This window comes from Leptidea sinapis, chromosome 12 (genome assembly GCF_905404315.1).
Source record: "Leptidea sinapis chromosome 12, ilLepSina1.1, whole genome shotgun sequence".
Lineage (NCBI taxonomy): Eukaryota > Metazoa > Arthropoda > Insecta > Lepidoptera > Pieridae > Leptidea > Leptidea sinapis.
This window is the reverse complement of record NC_066276.1, coordinates 7,554,417-7,582,329: the sequence shown is the minus strand read 5'-3', so window position 1 is coordinate 7,582,329 and position 27,913 is coordinate 7,554,417. Positions and strand designations below refer to the sequence as shown.

The window sequence follows — 27,913 nt, the reverse complement described above, 5'->3', positions numbered from 1 at the left end:
AGAAGTAACAGCCAATTCGCCGCTGTGAGCTAAATTGTGGCTCTTCGGGGTCAAAGTACGTAGTCTAAACAGACTGTTTTCTTTTTTCTTATTCAATTTTGATAATTAGTTTCCTTGAAAATTTCTTTTTTATAATTTAGAGATTTTAATTTAATTATTAATTTTACTATACATCTGTGGACCAGTATGACATGTATTTTCATTTATTTCATGTAAGCTGTTTCCATACTGTATAAAGATAGCTACACTAAACTAGCCTAAAGATTTCGTAAAATCATTTCATGCTTCTTAGACTACCTACGATAAAATCAGCTATCACAATCATACACATTGAACAGTTTGGCGACGCGTGGTATATAACTGTTTATTCTATATTGAGAATGGTTGGAAGGTACGTATAGAAAATTATGCTTTCTTACTGTTCAAGTTGGAGTTCGTAACGCAATCATGCTGAGACGTTCAGGATAATGCACCAAACTTTGGGCTTTTTTACAGGAAACCTAATATCAGTCGAGTCTCTTCAAAGCTGAAGTGGTAATTAATGAATTTGTGACAGCGTTGAGGATATTCAACTCTAGGTACTCTAAATTTATAGGAAAGAAAACGAGTAAATTTCTTCTGAATTTTTTCTGTATTATTAATATATGTGACATAACAAGGGTTCCATATTTTCGATGCGTATTCTAAGTGGGTTCGCACATAAGCACAGCAAAAAGCTTTCAAAGTTTTCATATTTTGTTTGAAGTCTTGAGATAAACGGACAACAAACCCTAATGATCTGTATGCCTTGCTTAAGAATGTAATAATGATGATTATTAAGAATGCTAGTAATAATCATTATTACGTTTTATTAATTTTTACATATTTGAACATATGAAAAATATGTTCACGTATTACTTAATCATAGTACAATAATTATATTATTGTGTAATAATTAATAAAATGTGTAAATATTAACTTGGTGTAAAATGTAGCATCTAAATCTCTGATAGTATTAACACGAGATACATTTTGGCTTTTAATATTATGCTGTTTGCGAGTAAAAGATAATAAAAAGCATTTGAAACATTAAGGCACAGTTTATTGATAGCACAATACTGGTCAAGACTATAAAGATCTTCTTGCAGATGAAGAGCATCGCAAATGGAACCAATAGATTTAAAGACCTTCATACCATCTGCAAAAAGTTGAAATTTTGAATTATAAAAACAAGTGCTGATATTGTGCAAAAATATTATAAATAATAGAGGCCCCAATAAAGACCCTTAGGTGCTCCAGATGGAATTTTAACCCAGGTCGATGAATACCCATTTAAAAATCGTGAATGCTATCTATTGTGAAGATATCGTGAACCAACGGTAGAGATCCCCATTAATATCTAACGCAGATACTTTGACTAATACCAAATGGTGATCAATGAGATCAAACTCTTTACTGTAGTCAGTGTATCCCATGTCAACCTGATTACCGTTGTCCATAGCTTTAGTAACAAAGATTATAGCCCTACCTCCGAGAAAACCATGTTGCTGTGGAATAAATACGTCCTTAATTTCATTATACAATTGATCGAAAATTATTCGTTCAATTTCAAAATCTTTCGCTAATAAAGATAGCTTTGAAATGGGTGTATTGTATTCAACAACATTATTTGGGCTATTTTTGTGGATAGGGGTGATATAGGCTGATTTCCGCATGTCAGGGACTGAACCTTTTTTTAATGAACGTTGAAGTAGTATGCTTACTGGGGAAGTTCTCTAGCGCAACTGGTTAAAAGTAGAGCAGGAACTGTATAGGGACCCGCTGATTCCTTCAGGTCTATTCGCTTCGGCTCCTCGAACACGTATTTTGCCGAAATTTCAATCGAGGATATGCTGCAAGGCGTGAAATCGGTTGTGGAAGTAACTGACAATGGCTAATAATCAGAGGGTAAAAAAGTAGAAGAGATATAAGAGGAGGAGAGTTGGGAAATACATGGACCCTTGGACTTCGTGTCACAAAATTGATCAGAGTAAGTCATAGTAGCCGGATATGAGGTATTACTTATTTGAGATTGGGTGTTTGGAGATTGAATAAAACAACTGCTTGAGTACTATGAAGAATGTGAGGAATATGTGGAATATATAATTTATTTCAGTTACACGATATATATACAAAATCCTTAAAACTAGTTAGCCAATTACAATTGTAACTTTAAAAATATTTAGAAGTTTAGAAATTACCCACCAATACTAAACATTTTGACCAATAGTTAAACGTTTAATTCAATAAGAATTGAGAACAATATAATGTGTTCTATCTCGCTCTAAAACGAATGCTATCGCAGTAAGCCGGCCAGCAAGCGCTTGTGTAAACTCGCGTTGATGCTCGATCGGCGGATTTGAATGACGACTCACTCCTGTTGCTCATTGATTAAAATTGAATGAATAGTAATCAACGCGGTCTTGCTGTGAGGTTGTGTAACGCGGAGCATATGACTGGTCACGTGAGTATATCTGCGGTTTTCGAGAGAACGTGACGATGCTTGTACTTCGATGAGTTGACTACTGGTGATCTGCATAATTCTATGACTTGAGGTACAGCATTATGAAATGGTTCTTATCAGAGCTAATATTACGGTACATAAAATAATATGTTCTTTTAAGAACGAATCTTTTGGCATATGCTTATTACAGTTAATATGCACGATTTATATTTCTACGATCTATAATGCTACGAAGGTATTACGTTACAAGTTAGATATTAGACATTTATATTAATTGATATTATTGGTTGTAGGTACAGCTACACTATATTTGTGTGACAGTGAAAACATCTGATGTAACTCGGTTTATTGAATTATTAAGAAATTTTCTTTGAATTATTTAGATCAAGAATCTGACAAAAATTAATGATCTTTAAGGTTGTTTCAGGATTAGTTCCGTTTCTTGCATAAATGTATACACTTTTATAATAATGTTCCAGTTTTTATGTAATTGTCATCTAGAAATTTAGTGTTTTTAGGTTTTACTAGCTGACCTGGCAAACGTTGTTTTGCCATATAAATCCTTGAGCTTCACCGAATCTATTACAAAAGATTTCATTGAGATTGGTCGAATAGTTTAGTTATTAGGGAACATACAAACATACATTCTCTTTTATATATACATAGATTTGATTTGAAACTGTGAAAGTTACTCTATATTACGATGTTCATCGTATTGATAACAAAATTGTGACAGCACAACACTACGTAACCAATATTTGAAAAAAAAATTCATATACAATGAGGGTCTCACAAAGTAAATTCAAAATCCAATATTTTATAACACATAAATAAAAAAAAAGCTCAAAACATAATCTGTGAAATGACAAATTCCTGTCTTCATACTGATACGGTTTTTATAGTCATAAGCACCGCAAGCCATGTAATTTTTGATTAAATGCGTCTTCGGAAACGAACAATGAAACAAAAATACACTTTTTTTCGTTGTAACAATACTTTAAATCACACACGCAATAGTCACTAGACTGGCAATCAATATAAAATAGAACTTCAAGCTTAGAATATACACGTAATATTCTAAGGCTTCAAGTCTTTTAAGTTATTGTTTTGCAATTTAAGACAGACAAGGTGAGATAATATATATGCCTCCTTTCAGTGCATTGCGTTAGACATGTCAAGCCAGTGCTGTACAGCTCGAGACCATTTTCTTTTCATATGGCTTAAGGGTCTCGTTACCAGGCCATAAAATCCAAAAAAAAATCTTTTCAGTTTTGTCATAAGTTTGACAAAGACTAAGTAATCAATTAAATATGGCGATGAATTTTAAAGTCCGGCTATGTTTGAAAGCGAACAGTTGCTTAAAACGTAGTGGATTTCGTCTACCTCCGTTTTTAAAAGGATTATAGCCGCCATTTAAAATCACTGCACGTTTCATACAAATTGCAATCGCTAATTTCCATTTTTTTAGAGTTTCGGACTTGGCTACTAATTAAAAATAAACAATCCGAGTTAAAATAAAAATATTATTTTTTGCTATTGACAATATTTGTATATTAAGTAAATATTTCTTAAATTTTTTAGCGTGCTTTATATTTTAAGAAAAATAAAAAACAACTCGATATTATTTTAAAAATCCTCTTCTGCTCATGTTATGAGGAAACAATGTCTGCCAAACAGATCATGGAAAAGAAAAAAGCTCAAAATGAGATGAGGAAGTTAATGGCAGAAAGAAAAAATAAGGACAAAAAACCCATACAAATAGATAACCCATTGGCTAAGTATAATAATGCAGGTCAGTTAACTTGCATACTTTGCTCTTCCATCATTAGATCAGCACATGTATGGCAGGTGCATGTCAATAGTAAACAACACAGGGGAAATGTGGAACAAGCAAAGAAACTTAAAGAGCTTACAAAGAATTTCACTGATGGTAAAGTTAAAAAAAGGTCAGGTGGAGTTGTAGAAGGTGATCCTCAAGAAAAGAAGCCTAAGGGTATTTTGAAAAATGTATCATCTATTCCAATTACTGTAAAAGTAAATAATAATGTACCAATTATATATTCTCACCATGATGAAGAAATCAAGAGATCTCCTTTGGTTCAAGTTGTACAAGATTATTCTTCAGGTATGTTATAAATAAATTAAATCTAGTACACATTTAGATGTGCCACTCATTCCTTTCTGGTTAGTACATTGTAACAAGAAATATATAAATATGATATCTTAACTGAACTGTTGATGTGGATTTCAGTGTGTTATTTCAATTATTAACTTAACATTTTTTTGTGAACCATTTTGAATGACCACAATACATCATATTTCTATCTGCTTAGCTCGGTTACTTATGTACTATATATAAATGATAATTAGTTTAAGAGGAGTCTTGCATAGAACAAAAGAATAGCTGATTAGAATTATTTAGAACTTTGTTAGAACATTAGATTTTAAATATCAAATCATTATACCTATTTTATTTGTGCACAAAAAGTAAATAGCTTAAATAGTTTACAGCACATAGACTATCTTACTATGTGCATACACCCTAATTGCAAGCTACTTTAAATCCCCATGGTTCACTTGAAACTCAACACAGCACACACTTGATATGTTTACTTTACTGATTGTTTTGAGAAAAATACTCAATGGATCGTTATCAGGTCTTTTTTATTAGGTTGACAGATGACCAAGCTTGATAATTGGTCAATAATTATGTGAGTTTTCTTAAATAATTATAATGAACAACACCATTGTCTCTGGGTTAGGAAATATTCTAACACTTTTAATATAAATGGCTAAAAAAAAGATTTTAGTAAACATATTTAAAATCATATACTATTAAATTTTCTAGCACATTCAATCAAAAACAAGATTGTAATTGTTACATACCAAAAATGTCAAGAAAATGAGTGTGAAAAAAAAACTGTGATGGCATATTTTTGAGATTATTATTTTGTATGGTTACAATAGCTGCACTAAAAGTATCGGGAATCAAGGAAGTGACACAACATTACTATTTAAAAATGTACTTATTGCTTTTCGAAGTATTCTCCATGCAATTTGACACATTTTTCCATACAATGGAACCAATCATTCAAGCAACCATTGGATTCGGAAGTTTGGGTCTCCAAAATGGCTGTTTTGTAGGCGTCCACAGCTTCTTCAGGTGATGAAAATCTCTGACCACGCAATTTATTTTTTATTTTAGGGAAAGTATAATAATCATTAGGGCTTAGGTCGGGCTGTACGGCGGATGGTCTAATAATCTATGTTTTCTTGCTCTAAAAACTCTTTTGTTCTATGTGCGTTGTGAGAACTCGCATTCTCGTGATGGAGGATGATGCGGCGATTGCAGTTCTCTTTACGGAGTTCAGAAACGACTTACAAATGCTAGCATACCATTCTGCATTAACCGTTCTTTGTGCCTCAAGAGGAATAGTCGCAACATGGCCGGTTTTGGAGACAAACGTGGCCACCATTTTTTTTGCAACACTGTGAATGTACAATTTTTGTTCGCTTTAACTCATTTTCGAACACCCAAACTCGTGACTGGTTTATTGTTTCGGGTTCGTACGAGTATATCCAGTATTCGTCACCAGATACGATGTTGTATACAGCATTTGAGGATCCTACGTGGAATCTTTCGGGTGTTCTGACGCACCAAGTAACGCGAGCCACTTTTTGCTCTTCACAGAGCAAATGCGGTATCCATGGGGAAAACAATTTTTTTACATCTAATTGTTCATTCAAGATTATTTGTATTTGACTCATGCCAATGTCTAAAGTTGCCTGAATTTCGCGGAATGTCACATGTCGATCTTCCTCAATCAGCTTACACAGAGCATCAACATTTTCTTTGGTGACTGCAGTTTTTGGCAGCCTCAACGGGGATCATCACTGAGCTTGACACATCCACATTGAAATTCAGCAAACCAGCGATAAATTGTGGTTTGGATAGGGCTTAATCACCAAATGCAGAAATCATCCGGTCAACACACTGTTTTTGTGTAAAACCACTTCAAAAGTCATAATAAATCATCGCTCTAGAATTTTCTCAAGTCAATTCCATTTTCTCAATGACTAAACAAGTTTGAAAAGACCAAGAATCTTTTTTTAAACCAAGGAGTTTTCAAGTAAAATGATTTTAATATGACAGTAACAGTGGAAATATTCCATTCCCGATACCTTTAGTGCAGCCCTTGTATAAAGTTGTCTTATTGGGTAAATAAAACATCTGCTTCACATATTTGCTTTTATTTGTAGAAAATATAATATTATTACATTTATTTAAAACCACATACTTCTACAACACAGAAAATTTAATACAAGTGGATAAAAATCACAAGAGGGACAAAAAATGGCTGTGTTTAGCACTTGTAATAAATGCTATCATATATGTTACATTACAAGTTTTATAATCCATAAGGTACAGATTAGATTGTATTTCAATAAACTGTTCTATTTTTCCTACTATGGCTACTGTGGAAGATATACCACAAGTTTGCCAATGTCACGTTAAGGTAGACCACCAAGCTTAGAGTATTCTGTTACTAATTTTAATGGTAGTGATCGGTGCTTAAACACTTTGGGACTAGAAACTGACTTTTACTTAGCTTCCAGAAGGCTGCCCTTCCAAGTTAGGTTCAACAAGTGAATTATTTTGTGAAATTGGACCTGCCTAGCTGAATTATTGGTCCACGGTACTCATCAAAAATTTATGAGAGTACAGTTCCCAATTTTTTTTTTTTTTTATGAAATAGGAGGACAAACAAGCGTATGGGTCACCTGGTGTTAAGTGATCACCCACATTATCTTGCAACACGAGAGGAATCACCAGAGAGTTGCCGGCCTTTAAGGAAGGTGTGCGTACTTTTTTTTGAAGGTACCCATGACATATCATCCCGGAAACACCTCACAATTGTTACTGTTATTTAATGTATAGATAAAAATTAACAATAAACAATTCAGTATAATACCAACAATAAGGTTATTTTCATCAGAAAAAGCTGAACAACAAGATAATAAAGCAGAAGAGGAATCAAAATCCAGTCAACCCATACCTGAAGGATTTTTTGATGATCCTATATTAGATGCCAAGGTGAGTTCTCTATCTGATTTTCAATATATTACCTTATTATTGAGGACATATAACTGAATAGCCTGGCCTTATTGGTGAGTAAAAATTACTTAGAATGTAACGAGATATCAGATAATAAATAATTAAGCCCCTTGAGGATCTAAAAACCAAGCTAGATTGACTCAAACTAAAGTTCAATCTTTATAAAATAACATTTTTACTCTAAAAAGTAAAACCTTGTGGTCACAGTAGTGACAGCACTTGATTTTTTAGGTATACAACTTTTCATCAAGCAACATTATTATTACTACTAACAGACACTAATTCTACTATTGTTCAGATTTTTGTTGGTCTATAATTCATAGTTTCTCAACCTTATTTTGCTCACCGCCCACTTTGATAATATGTTTTTTTCTAGAGTATTTTCGTGTATTTTTTTGCCTTTTTAGACTATATTTTTTAATGTACCCACGCCCCATCTGCGCCATCTCAATGCTGATAACTCAAAAATGTGCTGACAGATGATAATTAAAGAAAAAATACTCACAGAGCTTACTCAGTGACCATGAATACTAAGCTAGGTTGTGAGACAATAGCATTCTGAGTACTTACTTAATTGAATGTTTATGTAATAATTATAATTTTGTATTTATTTACTGCAAGCTGAAATTAGCAAATTTAACTTGAATTAAATAAATATAATTTTTTCACTCTGTGTTCACCCTAATACAAATTTATTAAATTAATTTGATTGTAATGTTATTTGATATAATAGGAGGATTGTTGAGTGCCGCTTGCCTGTTTTGGTCTGAAACATATCTTTTTGAATTGATTCATTAAGTGAGTTTAGAATCCTATTTTAAATTAAATAATCATATTTAATTAAATGAAAAAAAAATGAATTTAGTTTTTCAGTTCAGATACAGGCTTAGTTATGGGCATTTTATAAGCATATTATATTATTTGTATATTTCTAGATTTCAAACAATGTTTCAAAAGAATTGTGTATGTGTTCGATCATATCTGATGCTACCATGCTACGGCCTTTAACTTTAAAAGCATTCTCATTACATTTTCTTACTAATACAGATCCGGCATAGGAAGCCAATGATGATGCTATTAAATTTTTATCAACATCAACACCTATATTCAGATCATTTTTTTGTTCTAATATCCAATGTAAAAATGTAGCAATCGACCCTGACAGAATATCACCCTGTCCACCACATCTTCGACCAGATCCACCAACATTTGATTTCCATTGAACTTCAGGGCTATTACTTATAACTTCGTCAGTTTCTCCTTTCCTTAGAATAATTATATTTCTCCCCAAGTTTTGTAAGCCTGAGGTTTCATTACTTTTATTAAATAACCTTTCAAACTCAATTTTATTTGGAGTGAAGATAACGGGTGACGCGAAGTCCTTAATCAATTCAATGTTCTCTGTTAAGAGAAACAATCCATCTGCATCTATAATCAATGGAATTTTTTTATCTCTTATAATTTGAATTAGTTCAGCCACCACTCTTAATATACTAGATTCTCGTCCTAATCCAGGTCCAATAACAACAGCATGAAGCCTGTCTAGCCAAGGACTAATTAGTTTTGAGGCATTCTCTCCATCTAGTAACGGATGAACTATCAGTTCTGGACTGTATGATTTTATTACAGTCGCAGCTTGTGAAGCACAAAACACATGAACTAAGTCAGCTCCAACCTGCAAAAATGTAAAATTATTATTCATATACCTCATATACTAATAAAATATTAACTATATAATTAAAAAGTTTTATGGTTGATCATATAAGTTTGAAAAACATATAAATAAACTAATAGAATAAGTACCTACCTTTAACAAGTGCTTTTAAGTTAAATTTTTATGGAATTTTAAATATTTTGAGGAATATCTAATATTTTCTCTTAGGATTCAATATGTATATATAAACCTAAAAAAATATAATGTGGGACAGATATTTATAATAAATCTGATTGGGCATTCAAGGAGTAGATAAAAATATATGAATTGCACTCTGAACATTTTTGTAACTTGCAGACTGAGACATAGATATGGATGGTTTGAAAGGTTAGACGTTGTTGTAAGTTTGATACCATAAAACTGACCTTTACTATAAGAAAAGAACCGCAGGTGTGGGTTACTTGTTACTACTCCTTACTCTTTTAATTTATAGATAATTTTAATTAAAAACCTGGATATCCTTAGCAATAATACTTCTAAGAATTATATTTTATCCATTGTATATTTCAATTGGAAATATGTATGTTCACATAATATACATTTGCCGTCTCAAATATATTAGTTTACCTATTATTTCATATATTCAATAATTAACATAAATGTACTCACTTTTAAAGCACTTATTCCCGCAAAGTAAGGTGCACCAGTATATTCTAAGGAGCCTCCTACAATACCAATCCTACCAGCTTGACCTTTATGTTTATTATTAGTCAGTGGTGGAATGCATGATTTTATTATTTTGACGAATTTTTCTGTCTCAGCCATTCGTGAATATTGTACGCTCTGAAAGTGAATACTTCTGAAATAATGTCGAATCATGTGTAGTTTATTTTACAAGTTGGAATAGTACTAACATTAATAATAATGATAAGCACAATCAGTGATACTATAGTTTTAGACATTGCTGATTCCATTTTTAAAATAAAAGTTCATGTCAATGTCAAAATACAAACTTTGCATAGACATATCACATACTATAGGTACACCACAGTATACATATTAAACGGCGTTAACGACCACAGAACAGAAAAAAAAACTGTTCAGTCCTTCGCTGGGAGACGAAGTGCAACCCAAGTTTAGTTAATCGGATAACGCAACGCAACTCCCTCCCTCTAACTGTAAATTCGTTCTTTTCGACCTTCGGAGAGTTGCAACTTTCTATCATTTTGAATTTGCATTTCTTCAAAGAGAGTTTCACATTTAAAGTTATTATGTTAAAAAAGTGATTCATAACAAGTGAACTACTTATTAAAATAATAATTAATGATTATGTTGATGACATTACAATATAGTATTAAATAGTACTATAGTTGTTACCTTTTATAAATTTTATGGTTCAACCTTGTGTAATTTTACTAGATTGCAGTATTTTTTAAATTTAAGTGTATAAACTTTTGTGAAATTAGCATGTATTTAAATTGTATTTTTAGTTATTGATATTGAAGAGCAACCAGTTGGTTATATTATATCAATAAAGTTTTTTGACTTTGACATAGGCAGGCCTGTCGCACTCCCCGTGTAGGTATCGAAAACGTAAGTAGGTAAGCGCGGCGGCCTCTACAGAGAGGCACTTATTGGAATTAGCTCGCCAAAATCGTTTGGTTATAAACGGAATTGAAGCTTAGAGGGATCGGATCGCAAAGGCTTGGATGATAATAACAAGAAAAAATATGTATAAAAGCTGATTTTCAAAATATTTTTAAGAATTAATAAGGCGTCGTTCTTTTTAGGCACGTAATATAGAATATAAGGACCCTGTCGAAGAGGAATGGGAAAAATTTCAAAAAGAAATAAAGGAAGAAGCCACCACATCTGCAGAAATAATAGCAGGCGAACAAGAGGAAGCAACTGCAGAAAGGCAAATCGATGAAATTGATGAACAAATCAGGAATTGGTCAAGGTATTTATAAATTACAATAGATATTTATTAAGGCTGTCTTAGAATAGTCTAAAAATTTCTCTTTTTTTATGGGCTTCGGAAATTAATCTCCACCACCAATTTGCACCACCAAAGGAACCACAGAAGTGTTGCTGGCCTTTTAGATGGATGTATACTCTGTTTTTCAATTCACCTGTCTCGTTTCCACCAGTAAAACATCGCACATCCGAATTTTAATCCTTCGTAATCCTAAATCCTCATTGAAATCATATTTGATACTTTTTTTTGTTTCTTATAATAATAAGAGCTACACAATAATGAAGTTTGTAGAAATATATTATTCTAGAAAACTATAAAGTTTTGTTTTATTAAGACAGCTAGTTCATTCCCAATCCCATCTTTATTCCTAGTATTAAATTTAGGACTATCACTATTTTTCTTAAACAAATTAATATTCCTGTGCACATACATACAATTTTCATATATATATTGACAAGTGACGGTCATTATACTTATCTCTTTAAATTTTTCACGGAGTGATTCTTTGGGATACTGTAAATTGCACGAACAGCCTTATTCTGCAGTACAAAGATGGTGTTAATATCTGCAGCCACTTCCCCACAACAGTATAAGACAAAATGCTGTGAAAGTAGCTGAAATAGACTATCCTAGCTGTGGCTACCTCTGTAAAGAGGCGGATAATTTTGACTGCGTATGCTGCAGAATTGAGCTTCTTCGATAATGAATTAACGTGAGGGCCTCATTGAGGCTTACTGTCGTGTTACGAGGCTTACTTGTTATACCTAAGAATGTGGTGAACGAGAGCTAACTCTTAGTTTGTAATTGTAATAATTAGCTTTTACTTGCTTAACAACATTTGGTAGTGTAAATTTTGTTTTCTTCTCATGAAGTAGTACATTATTAACATTAAACCACTTTATTTACTTCGAGATTGTATTGTTCACATCGTCAAAACGTTTCGTTGTCGCTTATGTTTAAATAAAAGTGACGCGTCATCTGCAAACAACCCAATGATTTCCCTCATAAAAGGGGTAGATTGTTTATGAACACTATAAATAAAAATGGTCCAAGTATTGAGCCTTGTGGCACACCCAAAGTATGCGCTGACCCCGAGGAACGCTTTCCATTCACGTCAACTCTTTGGACTGTATCACTAAAGTAGGAAGAGACAAAATCTAAGGCAACATCGCTTACACCATAGTAGTGTAGTTTCCTGATTAATGTGTCATGACTCATGATGTATGATGTCATTTAAATGCCCTGGACAAATCACAGAAAATGCCCAGACCGTCATGCGACTCCTCCCCGGCATCATGAATGTGTATTATCTGCTCGAAATGATGTGTATTAAAGTGTGTTAGAATTAAAATATTTTTTTCGAAAATTTCACTAAAATATGTAGGTAATAGGAACCAGTTCTAAAACTACCAAAGTCAGCACAACTACCTGATTTGAAAAATGTAGTTATTTTACTTTGTTTCATTAAATCAGGGAACACACCACAGTTGATACATTCATTGAAAATTAATGCAAGTTCGGGCGCAATTATATCGATTATTTGGTTTTACAAGGGTAATAGAAATGCCCCAGAAGTCTGTTGATTTCTTAACATTTATAGGTTTAAAAGCTATAATGATATCATTACTATTAATACAGTTAAATTTGAATTGAAATTTGCACTACGTTACGTTTTGTTTTAACAGTGATTCTGCTATTAAGGGAGAGTCTAACATATTGGCGTTTAATTTGTAGTTAGAGCTCTTTCCCTCCTTTATGAATTTTTGTCTAAGCACCTAGGGGTGAGACGTATTTATCGTCACAGGTATCTGTAACAGGTATTAAAATATCACCGGTTGTCACTGTGACAAGATATCAAAAATAACAGTGACAAGTACTAGGAGTATTTTGTAACAACTAGTATATTGTAACAACTAGTATTTTATAACACCTAGTATTTTAGTAACGACTGTTATTTGAGTAACACCTGTTATTGAACAAGTATTTCATAACAACTAGTATTTTAGTAACAACTGTTACTGAACAAGTATTTCATAACAGCTAGTATTTTAGTAGCAACTGATATTTGAGTAATACCTGATATTGAACAAATAATTAGGAGTATTTAGTAGGTATTTTTAACAGTATTTTGATACAGCTATAGTTGTGTGATTTGTAGGTCTGTTATATTATTTTTAATTCAATAGATAATAAAATAGTTATGGTTCAACTATTCTTTTAAAATATGTGGGATAAGAAAAACCCTGTTTACTTTTATTGTTTACTGAATATTTTTCTTTTAGACACATTTGTAAATAATAGATACATCACTTTCATACATTTATTTAACATACCTACTATCTTTAAGATAAGATAGGTAGGTACCTAATTAAAATATTGAAGTAAATTTCAAATGGAAGACCCTGTCTCTGATATCATTTTTCGTAATCGTATTTATTCACAGTTATATTGTGCAGGAAAATACGGCTCACCTCTTCGAAAGAAAAAACCTATATTGGTAATTTGATAGTACCTACTGAATAATATATTTTTATGATGTTTATTTCTACTTTATTGTTGAATTATTCGTATGATAAGGGCACATTTTAATTGTGTACTAAGTAGGTAAGGATCACTGTTTAAGCATAGAGGTACTATTGAAACATAATGAATACGAAAGTATAATGATTATTTTTATTACATCAAAACTATAAAAATAATTAATAGGTCTGTACAGCTTTACCTAAACAGAACTTTTGAAATTCGAAGTTACCACAAGAGAAAGTACTATGTAATACGTATAGATGGCGCTAACAAGTAACACCAAACAACGAAAAATATACGCCTCACTACAGTAGCTAGTATATTATCACAGATAGTATTAAAATAACAGCTAGTATTTTGTATCAGGTATTTGACGTTGTTACTTTTGAGTCACAGTCACCGTCATACCTAGTATTGCATTTTACCTAGTACGTCTCAACTCTACTAAGCACAATGCGCTGTGATTGATATTGTTATGAGTCATTATGATTATTATGTACATGCGAAATTGTGTATGTGTAGGTTCTTGTGATGTGAAAGTGGCTGTAGAATAAAAAAAGCATACGTATATTATAAAACCCTTTACTTATTTAATTATTATTATTCTTTGTTATTTCAGAGTTCTTGACCTTGAGTTAAAAAAAGAAGAAACGAAACAGAAAATACAGGAAGTTGATATGTCAAGTGACCATGGTAGTGCTTCAGAAAGTGAATCAGAAATTAATGAGTTTTTAGATTGGCGCGCTAAAAAAGCTTATAGTTAAAATAATTTAATATAATATGTTAAGTAAAAAACATTTTGTGTCATTATTTTTGGTTTAATATTGTTGGATTGGATGATCTGTCTTAGAATAATTTACAGTAATATCCGTTTGTGATATCATGTGTGTGGTTTGTGTCCGGCAACCGGACGAATAAAATTAATTAGTCGTCCAATTATCGGATTAGCGAGAAAAAAGACATCACTGAATGAAATTTGGGTTAAAACTTAGTATCCCGTAGTACGAATTATGAGGTAAAAAATATTGTAATTTACACAGCTTTGGTCCACGATTATAATGCTACCATGCCAGAGAAAAAATCATTATAACCGAACCACAAATTATAACATTTTTATGAGGAGGAAAGAAAGGGAAAGGGAAAAAACCTGCAATTCGATTCCGGCACTCGCCGGCCGTTGCAGCGGCTCGCTATTTTTTATAATTTATAGTTGATAGAGATTTGTTTCACGATTATAGTGCTAATAATCTTATTACAATGCACAGTTTTCAAAAAACGAAAAAATTCAACCTCTAAACGGGTAAAACACGTAAGTAAAACACAGAACATACATTTGAATAGGTAATTAAAAAATCAAATGTTATGATAAGTTTTTTAATACATAAAAAACGAATCATAAAATTAAAAAAACCTCTTTCCGACTGAAGGACCTAGCATCCTAAGTATAATTCACAGAAGGGAGATGTTGAAAAAGTTTTACCCAGCCTGGCGTAACTCTAATAAACTCGAATATGTATAGCATTGCACTAAAAATAATAATAACCGGCAAACCCTGTCTCGCTCTAACATATATTCGACTCTTGTTTGTTTTGGTTTGAGAGTCATGTGACATGTCATTCATTCAATATAAAAGTGACTAAGGCTTATTTATAGAATAAATGCGTAAGATTTTCTAAGCTATACCATGTATTAAAAAATTGTGTAAAATATGTGGTTTAAAATCTGGCTGGTCAGATGGGAGTAAGAGAATTTTTATGGCTAAATTCTTTTTGGATAAAGAAAGGTAAGCACTTATGAACAAATAATAAGCTAATAAAGAATGCTTAGAGTGATCAAAAGTGATAGAGTATTGATTTAATTCATCTAGAGTAAAAATTATAATATTATAATCTATCTGTAGTGTTTGACACTTTTTTATCGAATGTCGATATTTTATTTTAAGTTATTATTAAATTTATTTTTACTCATTTCATTTTTATGGTATCTATATTTTTGATTAATAAGTTTATTGATCTTAAAATAGTTTATAAGTTTATTAACCTTTCAAATCCTTTTTATTATATAATATTGGGGTTATGATGTGAAAAAAAAATATTTAAAGCCTAAAAATTAGGGTTAACTAACTTCTGTTAATATGTACTCAGTTATAATTTCAGATTCAGGACCCACGCCTACGACTTTATTGCAACATCTGAAAAACGAATACCAAAGACTGTCTAAACCGAAACTACAACGCAAATCGAAACTATTAATAAAATATTAATTATGTTGTTTTTTTTTTCTTTGAGGTAACTAAAATTTATCCCTTAGTTTAAACTAGTAAGACTTTGCTTAGGTTCATATTAAAATTAACAAAAGAGATCCTTAAAATTTAGACACTATTTATATATATATATATTTATTTATATATATATATATATATATATATATATATATATATATAAATATATAATATTAGTTAATTATCGATAAAAATTATGGATTGATTCCAACCCTATATATTTATTATATTGGCAGCTCTGATATTACGTAATTAGTTGATTATGTTGGTATCCAGATTTAGTACAATACAACAAAAGCGATATTTCACATTATTTTGTATGGCACTCCCGTCTCTTGAACGTAGTGTTTAAATTCTCTTTGGTTTTAGCGGACGATTAATTAAATATCTTTTGTGTTAAACAAATAACAGAGTACTAAACGGTGGTCTCGTGCCGTTGCCATACACCGTAACCAAAGATAATTAAACCACTACGTTCAACCGTAACAAATCGACGATGTTACGTCGTCGTCAGGTCCTTATTCATGAAAAGATGCTTACTATAACAATTTAAAGATTCAAACCTATTCAAATCAAGTTGAAGAGAATTATAGTCTTCTACATTTCTAATAACTCTAAAAACTTTGGTGTCGTCAGCATATTTGATATATAAGTTAGAATTTTTTTATACAATCACTAATATGTGGAAGCCTCGAATGAATTATGTTTGTTAATTATTTTAATGTATGTACAACTAGCTGTTCGCTTTCTTAAAAATATTAAATAAAATAAATATAGATAAGAATTATACAAAGTAAAGAGGAACGGAGTTTCTAGGGATAGAGTTCACTAAAGCTGTTTTCCAAAGGTCTGGTGCTACGCCTGATTAGTAGGCGAACCGGAATTGACGCCAATTCTGGAACACATGCACGTACCATGACTGGGGGAATTTCATGGGGACGGGGCTGGTTAGGAATGTCGCAGGTCAAGCGTCTTAATGACGGCACTGTACTAAAATATTTCATCAGCCTTCAGGCAGGTCTCCAGACTCGAGTTGGACGCTGAGCCCAGTGTGGATCTGGTATCGGCCTTGATACTTCATGTGTAAACGGTGCTGCAATTTTTACTTTAAGTGTCCGGATAAGCCACAGGCTTTTGATCTACTTATAGTATTTAGTATAACGAAATTCACATTCTGTTACTTGTACTACACTAGAAAATCCTATTCTCGAAGTCAGTATCGACTCATCATAAATAAATCGACAGTTCGACATAGTAAGATTGTCAATTACAATCGATTTAAGTGGACGCAGCCACCCTTCACTAATTTTGGGTGCCATATTTCGCTACTAAAATTATACACATTATTGTTACGGCAGATCCATTTATTAGTTTGTTGTATCATAAAATTTGACACTCTCTCACTTAAAAAAAAAATCAATTTTTGCTTGTCATCTATGTCATAATATTTTGTTTGTTTCTGTTTCTGAAAGTTTTCTGGTTGTTGTTTATCTACTGTTATAAATTGTTGACTGTTGTACGAAAAACCATCTAGTTCATCGAAAAGTATAGATATTTGATAGTCCATTATAAAAATTGTACAAATAGGTTGCCTAGGTACCTTAACTATAGTGCTCACAGAAAACTGTCGTCAGTATGACTAGTATTGACCAATATAGAATATTTATTGACAATTTGCAAAATGAAGATCAAAGACCGCAAGCCCTCAATGATTTAAAAACTTTGCTCAGTTTCACGTCCCCAAGTGAAGCTATGCCCGTTATACGTGATGTTGGTATAGCGAAAATATTGGAGTGTCTTAATGTCACTGATAAGTATGTTTAGTTATAACTTTAGAAAAACTTCTAGATCCACTATTGATAACATATAACTTACTGATAAAATATTACAGGACTCATCTCGATCTCACTTGTGAAGTTCTTAAAATATGTTTTGACATGTTTGATGCTGGGGATGTTGTTAGAAATTATATCTCATACATGATGTACTTATTGAGACATGATAAAAGTTATGTGAGGCAACTTGCCATTGATGTGGTTAGTATTAAATAAATCTTGTGTAAAAACATTAAAGGTATACCATTTACTTTAAACAAAATTTATATGCTTATAACACCCAATACTACATATTAGTTACTATGTACCAGTTCCACAATAATAAAAATTTAATTTTTTTGACACAAATAAATTCATTAATCATAAACTGAAAATAACCAATGGCAACCTATACCTACCATTTAGAATTAAGCGACAGCTGGCTACTTTCATAGCTTATAGTCTTAGTCAACAAACTACTTCCTCTGTAGTGTTATTTAATAAACATGCCTCTATTGAGCAAAATTGTAAAATAATCGACATACAAGCCTCTATTGGGGAATGTATTAGTACTAATGTACAAAAACATAACACTAAAGATTTTTCTTCAATTAATTTAAATCTTAGTTATTTCACAAGGGGGGACAACTCTTGCATTATCATACAAAATAGGCAATATTCACCAAATAGGGATAATCATAATATAAAGCTCATAAATATTGTTCACCAGAATATACAAGGTATCTCAAGTAAGGAATTAGAAATGGAACTGTTTTTGAGCTGCTGTACATCATCAGCTCCAGTTTAGTTTTGACTCTGTTTCAGACTCATTGAGCACATCTTTGACGCCTGGGAAGAGTCACAGGATGCATTGAGCATTTTTTGTGATTTGTCCAAAGCATTTGACTGTGTCCACCATGAAACTTTACTCCTAAAACTAAAACATTATGGAGTGAAAAATAAAGCCCTAAATCTGTTAAAATCATATTTAAGCGAAAGAGTTCAGATAGTCGATGTAAATGGCAAACGGCCTTCGGGTAAACCTGTGGGAATAGGTGTTCCACAGTGTTCTTTTCTCGGTCCTTTCTTGTTTCTTATATATATTAACGATCTACCGTTTGCGGTAGATGAAAGCCATGAGATTGTATTGTTTGGTGATGATACCTCACTTATTTTTAAAGTCCAGTGACGTGCAGATATTGATGACGAGGTAAACAATGCACTCTCAAAGATAGTGCGTTGGTTTGAGACAAATAATCTGCACTTAAACAGCAAAAAAACAAAGTGTTTACGGTTCATTACACCAAACACAGCAGAGGTACAAACCAACATACTTATAAATGACCAGAGATTGGAACTTGTGGACACTACGGTCTTCTTGGGTATCACATTAGATAAAAAGCTTCAGTGGGGTCCACATATTGCCCATCTAGCAGATAGACTCAGCTCTGCGGCATATGCAGTTAGAGAGTACACGAATGTTGCGACTGCTAGATTAGTGTACTTCAGTTATTTTCACAGCATCATTTCATACAGTATTTTACTATGGGGTCGTGCTGCTGACATTGATATAGTGTTTGCTCTGCATAAGAGAGCTGTTCGTGCTATATATCAGCTTGGTTATAGACAGTCTCTCAAAGAAAAATTTAATATACTTTCACAAAAATCGTCACCTTTTTGCTCTTAATAGTGATTTTCATTACTATAACACTAGAAATAAGGGATTGCTTGTAACTAATTCTAGTAGGCTTCATAAGATACATAATAGCTTTAAGGGTAAATGTATACACTTCTATAATAAAGTCGCAGCCACTGTTCAGGCATTATCTATAAATAAATTTAAATGTTTTCTAAAAAAATGGCTCTGTCGTAAATCCTATTACTCCACTGCTGAATATCTAAATGATCGGACAGCCTGGGACTAGATTGTGATTATTTTATAGCGATAGAAATATACTGTACTACTGTACTGTACAATATTGTATATTTTTATTGAAAAGAGCGCAAAAAAAAGAATACTGGGAGTTTCTTGCGCCGCTTCTTCTCTCTCAGAGCGCCATTTGTTTCCGAAGCGCTAGTAGTATCTAGTAGTTATTAGAAATGACATCAAAAAGAATTCTAAAGGAATCAATTTTGAGAAAATAAATGCCTTTTAAAAACTATTAGTATGCAGAAGTTTTTCTGTAGTTCAGTTGAGACATGTAGATAGTACTTAGTAAAATCTTGGCAGCTTTATCCCAACAGGTCAAAATTCAATTTGGTTGATATATATTATACAGTGGCTAAGCAAACAGAGTCATACCATCAAGCTGAGCATTACCATATATTTGGCCATTCCATAGCTGGTATATTAAGAGCAGCAAATGGCCTGCAAATGATATTACCTACAGAGATATTTAAAATAATACTTCTTTTACAGATTTATAAAGCCATAGCAAGTGATGTTACAAAATTACCTGTTCCCAATTATATTGATGTTTTTGTTGCTGTTTCACAAATGGTGTGTGAAAAGGATGTTGCAATTGCTAACAAAGCAATATTGATTACATCTCATTTACCAGATGAGGCATATCCAAAGGTCTTGGAAGAAATGCAGATAGCATTGCAGTGCAATAGTAGCAGTAAATGTAATGCATTTGAGGTAGTGCCTATTCTATATCTTAGTCAACCTTTCATTCACATAAGTATATAGACATATATTGATAAAATTGTTCCTATTTTTTCTAGATATTTGTCAACATTTCAACAAAGTCACAAGAACTTTTTGCATTATGTGCAAGTCAAGGTTATTTTGATTTCATGGTAAAAGAGCTTGAAAGTGATGATATACTTTACCAATTAAATATATTAGAACTATTATCACAACTGATTGAGAAACCCTACGCTATGAGTTACTTTGTGAAACATGGGGCTCTTAGAAAAATAGTAGGATTTCTTCAAGAACTAAGAAATAATCAACTTGGTGGATTACTTACAACAGGTAGACTATCAATAGAATTAACTTTTTCATTGATTGTTTATAAGCTTTATCACGATTTATTTACAATAAATTAAATGAGTTTTTCTTATTCTAGGTTATATAAAGTTTTTTGGGTGTGTCACCTATCACTACTCAAAAGAAGTAATAAAAGAGTATCCAATGATTTTGGAATATATTTTTGAGTCTTTTGATTCTGCAGATCAAAGTCTTTTACCTGTTGTTTTAGACACACTTGGAATTATTGGAAGTACCATGGAGGGAAAACTTTGTTTGGTAGCATATGGTATTATTATCTGATTATTTATTATAATATATAGCTTAACATCATACAGCAACATTTTATTATGTTCAAAAGAGTTGAGTAGGGCCTAGAAAGATCAGCTCAAATTTGGATGAAAACATTTTAAACATGTGATAAAATCAAGGCAACATCCTATTCTTTCTTTTGTGGAGGATCCACCATAATGAAGACAATGGTACTTTAGTAAGACTGCCACATTCTAAATCAAATAGGCTTAAACTTAGCCCCTTTGAATCATCATTATAAATATTTCTTATAAATCTACTAAATCAATAAAACATAGTATTTTATAATAGCTGTATTGTGCATAACATTAGTTTTTAATTTTAAATATTTCATAAAAAATAAACTGTATTGCTGTACTGCCTTGATAATCTGATGGATCTATTGTTCAATAATTTAGTTTTAAAGGAATTGATCTGTGTATACAAAGGTTTATTCTTATACCCCCTTTGAAAAAAAATATGCAATTCTAATTAAAAAGACAGATAGGTATGTCTTTTTTGTAAATAAGTTATATATAATTTTAGTTTTATGTTACTATTCAAGATATTAAAAACAGAGTAACAAGGCAAAGCAGCCTTTTAACTAATTAATCATTAGAAAATTAATTTCGTTCAATTAGGTTTATATCAAACACAATAAATACCAAAGAATTAGTGATCATGATAGTATGATGAATAAGAATGCAGAATTCACCTCCAACATGATTTCATAAGTAGTTATATGATGTATGCTCACTATTAATATTCTATAGTTTCAATTTGTTTGAATTTTAGGGAGCATATATACACAAACAATTGAAAAGGTTGCTGAAATTATAAAAAATAGTCCAAGTGAGCTTAAGCTGAGGGCACTTAACTGTTTTGTGAATCTAATTGGAGTTGAACAAGATCCAGTAGCCCGATCAAAACCCATTGATCATAGAGTTACACTAATGACACGTGAATGGTTCCGAAGTCTAAGTAAACAACCTTCAGCAGCTGAATTATTATTTGAATTGTGCAAAAATCCTTTTCCCGACCTTAAATTTGCTGCATTTAACCTATTAGATGCAGTTTGCCAACACCAATGGGGTGAAGAATTAGTTGCAAATACTGCAGGTAAAATATATTTGGAAAACATAATATGTTGTAACTTAATACTAGTACAAGATTTTAATTTCAGTATATTTACAGGGTTTATCGAATTCCTTCTAGATCGAACTATGGACAATAAAAAAGAGTTAAAAGAAGTAAAGTATGATATTATTAAAAGACTTTCAACATCTTCTGCTTTTGATGATAATACTATTTTGAAACTGCAGACATATGTAGACCAAGGGCCATTTTATTCAGAACCTCAACTAGAAGTCGCAATGGAAGATGATTAACAATTTTAAATATATATATAACACTTTCCCAATTTAAAATTGTGTCCTGTAATACACATATTTTGGAATGTTAAAAATGTATACCATTAATTAAAAATCCACATACATTAGATATTTTTATTTCACTCAATAGCAACATGCTTTATTACTCTGAAATTAAGTTAAATTTTCTAAAATAAATAGAAATATATTCACTTTTTTCGTTTTTTTTGTCCTGTCTCCTGTTTGTTTGATGGCATCTTTCTTTTAGAACCTTTTTTTGCTTTTTCTCCACCATATTTTGCAGCTAAATTGTTAAGGAATGAATCCATATCTTTGGTTCTGGCTTCTTGCTTTTTTTGAATCATTAATTCTAAGCTATTTTCCCCTAAAATTTTTTTTACATTAGTAGCTGTGTAAATAGCTATAATAATATTATATTTTCTACTATATTATATATAAGCTTATTATTATAATTACTATATAGTAATAGATAAAATCATAAGCTGTGATAATATTATAATTTCTGAAATCATGAAATATATATTTTGTTAACTGTAGAAGTAAAATCTTACCTGCATCTAAATTGAGTTCAGCCTTCAATTGTTCAGCTTCTTTAGCTTCACGGTTTTCCTTAGCATGTCTTCGCTGGCGTTTTCTGGCAGGCTCATGAGTAAATATTTTATATGATGGAATTTCACCTTGTTCAATCATTTCCTGTAACAATAACATGTTTTTAAAATTATTATTCAGTCCAATATTATATGTGTATATATAACTATTATATGTAAACCTTACTGTTAATATTCCTCTAAGCCTAGGTTCATGTTCTGATCTTGCAAATTGCACTTGATCAACAATGTAATCCATATCTCCTTTACATGTTAGGTAAGCATTTTTTAGATCATTTCTTTCTTCTTCAGAACCTGTGCCAAAAATATAATATATAATATTGTATTAGTATCATATTAAGAAATTTTAAACTTTATAATAATATCAATATCTGTACTCTTACCAATGTACTCTTTCTCATAAGCCCTTATGTCTTCCTCAGTTATTTTTTTGAACAGTAATCGCCAATATACTGTCCAATCTCTATCCTCAATAACATTGTTTTCATCATCAACACTCTTAGTAGTATCATACAATCGCCTCTTCTCCTTATCATTCAGAATAGCGTGAACACCGCCAAGTACCTTAAATTTTTCTGTAGCTTCTACTTTGTGATCATCTTTAACCCTATCTGGATGAACTTTAAGTGAAAGCTTGTGGTATGCTTTTTTAACTGTAATGATATTTGTATATATTAGTTTATTTACTGAGCAGTTTGTATAGATCTATAGTCTCTAAGATATGCATGTAACGTTAATACAGATTACAAACAAATAGTAGGTATTAATAAATTTTCCAGTACCCTCCTACCTTCTTTCTCGGAAGCATTTTCTGATATTCCAAGAACTTCGTACAAATTGGTTGTGTTGAAATATTTTTCACATAATTTTAGGAGATCCATCGCAACTAAATATTGTAGTTTGAGAAGATGTACGAAATATCTAAAAATATATATTATAGGTCTAATAAAGAATTTAATATTGAGACAATTCACAATACCGAATTACAAAGACGGTTCACGGTGCGCGGGAAACGAATATTTATAATTTTTTTATATATTTTTTTTATACATAAGTCACTGTCAAATGTCATCCATCAATAGTTTAGTTTTAAAATTAGTTGTTTTTTTTTGTGTTTATGTCTCGGTTACATGAATCCCACAAAAGCCATAGCCATACCGAAAATGGCGGGTCTACAAGATGAAATGAGAACAATCTAGCGGAAGCTGTTCACTGTTAGAAGGCGTTACTTGAGGTGATGCTACAGAAGCTAGTTAGGAGTGCCAAATTTATAATGAGATTGTTAAAATTAATGCAATATTTATAATACATTTTTTGTAATCCTCTCTAATAAACGTCAATCTTAGTTTAACAAATAATAACACACCGTCAGCTTACTGAAAGAACTCATTAACTGACAAAAACAGAACTATGAATGAAACCACTTTTAGTTTTAGTAATATAGTTTTCCCCATATCATCTTAAATATGATTATGTTTAAGAAAAGTAAAACACTATTATATTACTGAATATATTTATTATTAAAATCAAGTGAGTTTTTTAAATATTAACATGTCATAATCTAAAAAAAATTGCCATTGGGCCTTTGATCGAAGCTTGAATTAAGTATTTCTTAAAATAAAAGTCTATTTTAAAAATAGCGTTGAATAATAATAGAGCTTGAATGTGGGCCGGGTTGAAGTATTGCCGAGCTCAGAGCAATCGTTCGACATTTCGAGACCTAGTATTCCAATACTAGGCGAGTCTTTAAGGGAGGTGTTGTCGAAGAGCGGTGATACGACAAATGGGGATTTTTTTGTAAGACACAAGTTTCATCTGGCACTGGTCGACAATTTCCCGAGAGATACCTGCATGGCCCGTGTATACAGCATCACCAGTACTGTCGTCTATATAGCAATGTATGTTGGAGGTGTCCAACATATCATTGACATACAGAACAAACAGTGTAGGAGATAGCACACAGCCTTGGGGCACTCCAGCGTTCACGGGCTTCGGGTTTGAGCAATAACTCTTCTACAACGACGTGTATGCTGCGTCCAGTGAGTAAGCTGGACGTCCTTGAATTCTAGGGAAGCCCAAATGATCGAAGTTTTGAGAGATGCGCCTTGTGCCATACACGATCAAAGGCTTTCGCTATATCCAGGTTAACTGCTAGACCTTCTCCCTTGCTTTCAATAGCTGCCGTCTATAGTTCTGTCTTTTTTTCTACTTTTCTGTTTGGTATAGCTAAACTTAATATCGTATGGGCATCTGAAATATTTTAAGCCAAAGGTATTAAAAGTGTGGCATAAAAATCTCCATTCATCATAGTTTTTTAGGAATGTAATCGATAAGCAAAATCCCCCCACAATACCAAAAAACAGTGCCTATGAGCTTGATGACCGAGTTTTCGACTTTGAACATCCATGGCCCCTTTTCTATTCACTGCAATAACGCCTGTTTTGTCCCCGGATCATATTGTGGGATCCATGTTTCATTAAATGTGACAAAACGATTAAAAATATCATCAGCATTATTGCCACAGATGTTCAAAAACTCCTGCGAAGTTGTGCTCGACGCTGCTTGTCCAGTGGCGTAGGCATTTTTGGCATCTAGCGCGAGCCCACCTTTTGCATGTGCAATTGATTATGAAAAATTCCCTTGATTCGTTGCGGTTATTAACTGTACTTAATGATTTCTTGCCATTAGTGAGTTCTCGCAGTAAACCGACGACACACACAAAATAGAACACTCCCCCAAAGCAAATTACAAACTCGCGTCAGAGCTACACTACGAGCTATAGAGTAAATATATTATTTAACTACGAGTCGCATTATTTATACATCACTTGTATTTAGTTTCATCTTGGTAAAAAAGGCCGTCTTATATCTTCAAACATTGTAAAAGTTGTACTCAAAAATAAAATAAGGAAAACAGAATATCATCATTGGTTACTTCTGTTTATTTTACACCGAACTTATATTATTTATGTATAGACAAATAATTATTATGACGCACTAAGAACACAAAACTTCGACATATATTGGTTGGTGCGGCCAGCTTCCATCGTAATAAGTTTCCCCGAAATTAGGAGAATGGGAATGGCCGTAGGAGGATCGATTAATAACAAACTTTATATAAGTAGTTTCACCTGTCCCAGTATCAGTATGTCCGTCTGTAATAAAATATTGCAAGTCAAATCATTTCTTTACCAAAAATTTTAATCAACCATGCTATATCTTTGATAAGTAGTGCTGCTAAATGCTATATCTGTGATAAGTGATATAGTATCGATAACTGCCCTCTATCCAGTATTATGCATTCAATAGTTGTTACAGAGAAATAAATAAGAATAATCATTCTTAATCTTGATAAAAAAGGGCGCTGGTACTGATAACATACATGCAATTTATTTCACTCAAACGGTCAGCAGCCTTACATACCCTATTACATTGCTGTTTAATAGAAGCTTATATGAGGTCTATTTTCCGAACATCAGGAAAACTGTTAATATTGTGCTAGTTCACAAAAAAGGGTCAAAGTTACCTACAGAGAATTACCGTCCTTTATCGATATTTAATGTTCTCAGCAAGTTACTGGAAGGAGTTGTCCACACACTTATTTGTCCAGCGCTGAGTACATTAATTTTTGAAGAGCAACATGGTTTCATGAAGAGGCGTTCTACAACGACTAATTTAGTCTGCTTTATTGACTATGCTGTATCGAATATGGATGATGGCTCTCAGATCGATGTGATCTACACAGACTTTGAGAAGGCATTCAAGGTAATCTTCTGAGATGTATGTAATAATCGTACCTACTAAATCGTTGCCAAGCTGTAGTAATAGGAGGGTACTGCTCAGACTATGTAATTATACCATCAGATGTCCCTCAAGGCTTGATTCTGGGTCCTGTTTTAAATGCTTGCTATCTATATGATATAAGTAAATGTTTTCATTATGCAAAGTTCCTGATGTATCCTGATGATACTAAAATCTTTATGACAGTCAAAGATAATTCAGACTGTTCCAAACTGCATGCCGATTTAGATAGGCTTAGTTGCTATTATACTTGTAACCGCATAGGTGTCAACCATGAAAAACGCTCTTTCACCAGAAAACAGATTCCCACAAAATTTAGTTACCAGAATTAATCAACACCAAATTGATAATAAACAAGTAATTTAAGATTTAGGAGTAGTTCTGGGTGCAAAGTAAATATTTGGACAACAAATAGACACTATTGTTAGTAAGTTATATAAAAGTTTAGGCTTGGTTTTGCACGTAAGTAGCCCCTTTTCTGACTTTGGCTGCATTAAGGTTTATATAACTTTTAGAGACTTATCTCATATATTAGAAGTATTCTTTAATATTGTATATTAGTATTAATTTTATATTGTGTTATATGGAATCCTTAATATTCTATCTACAAATTAGAAAGAATTCAGAGAAAATATGTTTAGCACGCTATGTATTACATACTTCTACCGTATTTACCAAGGGGAGTGTTCCGAAAAGCTGTTTGACCTGAATCCGTGCCACCGAATTCCACCTTCGCACGACACGCCACAAATTGGGCCGCCACCATCTGGATGTGTGGCGGTCCTCTGCCTTCCATAAAAAGGTGAGTGTCACGGACCAGTAGCCATCCTCAATACTCCACCACTGCTTGTGGTGCCTGGTCGATCCTGTCTTCAGGAATTTTTATATTGATAATATATTATTTCAAGTTATTAGATTTAATATATAATTGCTCGCACATGCATCTTCTGAACCGGTTACTTTATTTTTTTTTATGATTAGGTAATTACTTCGTTTTTTAA

The 27,913-nt window shown here is 32.2% G+C and overlaps 4 protein-coding genes across 4 annotated transcripts; 2 read left to right on the top strand and 2 right to left on the bottom strand.

Annotated features, from left to right (window-relative positions):
• The first annotated feature begins 3,806 nt into the window (after positions 1-3,806).
• Positions 3,807-14,550, top strand: LOC126967221 (zinc finger protein 830). The gene is made up of 4 exons (XM_050811712.1): positions 3,807-4,607; positions 7,480-7,577; positions 11,043-11,212; positions 14,373-14,550. The coding sequence occupies exons 1-4, from the start codon at positions 4,145-4,147 to the stop codon at positions 14,515-14,517; spliced, it is 876 nt and encodes a 291-aa protein (XP_050667669.1). The 5' UTR covers positions 3,807-4,144; the 3' UTR covers positions 14,518-14,550.
• On the bottom strand, positions 6,718-10,305 carry LOC126967213 (ATP-dependent (S)-NAD(P)H-hydrate dehydratase). Its single transcript, XM_050811706.1, has 3 exons — positions 10,167-10,305; positions 9,922-10,095; positions 6,718-9,273 (listed from the first exon to the last, which is right to left on the bottom strand). Exons 1-3 carry the CDS (start codon positions 10,224-10,226, stop codon positions 8,530-8,532), a joined length of 978 nt encoding a protein of 325 aa, XP_050667663.1. The 5' UTR covers positions 10,227-10,305; the 3' UTR covers positions 6,718-8,529.
• A 2,923-nt stretch (positions 14,551-17,473) lies between the features above and the next one.
• Positions 17,474-22,696, top strand: LOC126967182 (26S proteasome non-ATPase regulatory subunit 5). The gene is made up of 7 exons (XM_050811659.1): positions 17,474-17,848; positions 17,926-18,070; positions 20,268-20,489; positions 20,576-20,828; positions 20,923-21,111; positions 21,909-22,232; positions 22,308-22,696. The coding sequence occupies exons 1-7, from the start codon at positions 17,670-17,672 to the stop codon at positions 22,499-22,501; spliced, it is 1,506 nt and encodes a 501-aa protein (XP_050667616.1). The 5' UTR covers positions 17,474-17,669; the 3' UTR covers positions 22,502-22,696.
• Positions 22,605-24,134, bottom strand: LOC126967226 (dnaJ homolog subfamily C member 9). Its single transcript, XM_050811718.1, has 5 exons — positions 23,903-24,134; positions 23,496-23,765; positions 23,279-23,406; positions 23,056-23,197; positions 22,605-22,868 (listed from the first exon to the last, which is right to left on the bottom strand). Exons 1-5 carry the CDS (start codon positions 23,991-23,993, stop codon positions 22,693-22,695), a joined length of 807 nt encoding a protein of 268 aa, XP_050667675.1. The 5' UTR covers positions 23,994-24,134; the 3' UTR covers positions 22,605-22,692.
• Positions 24,135-27,913: the final 3,779 nt, after the last annotated feature.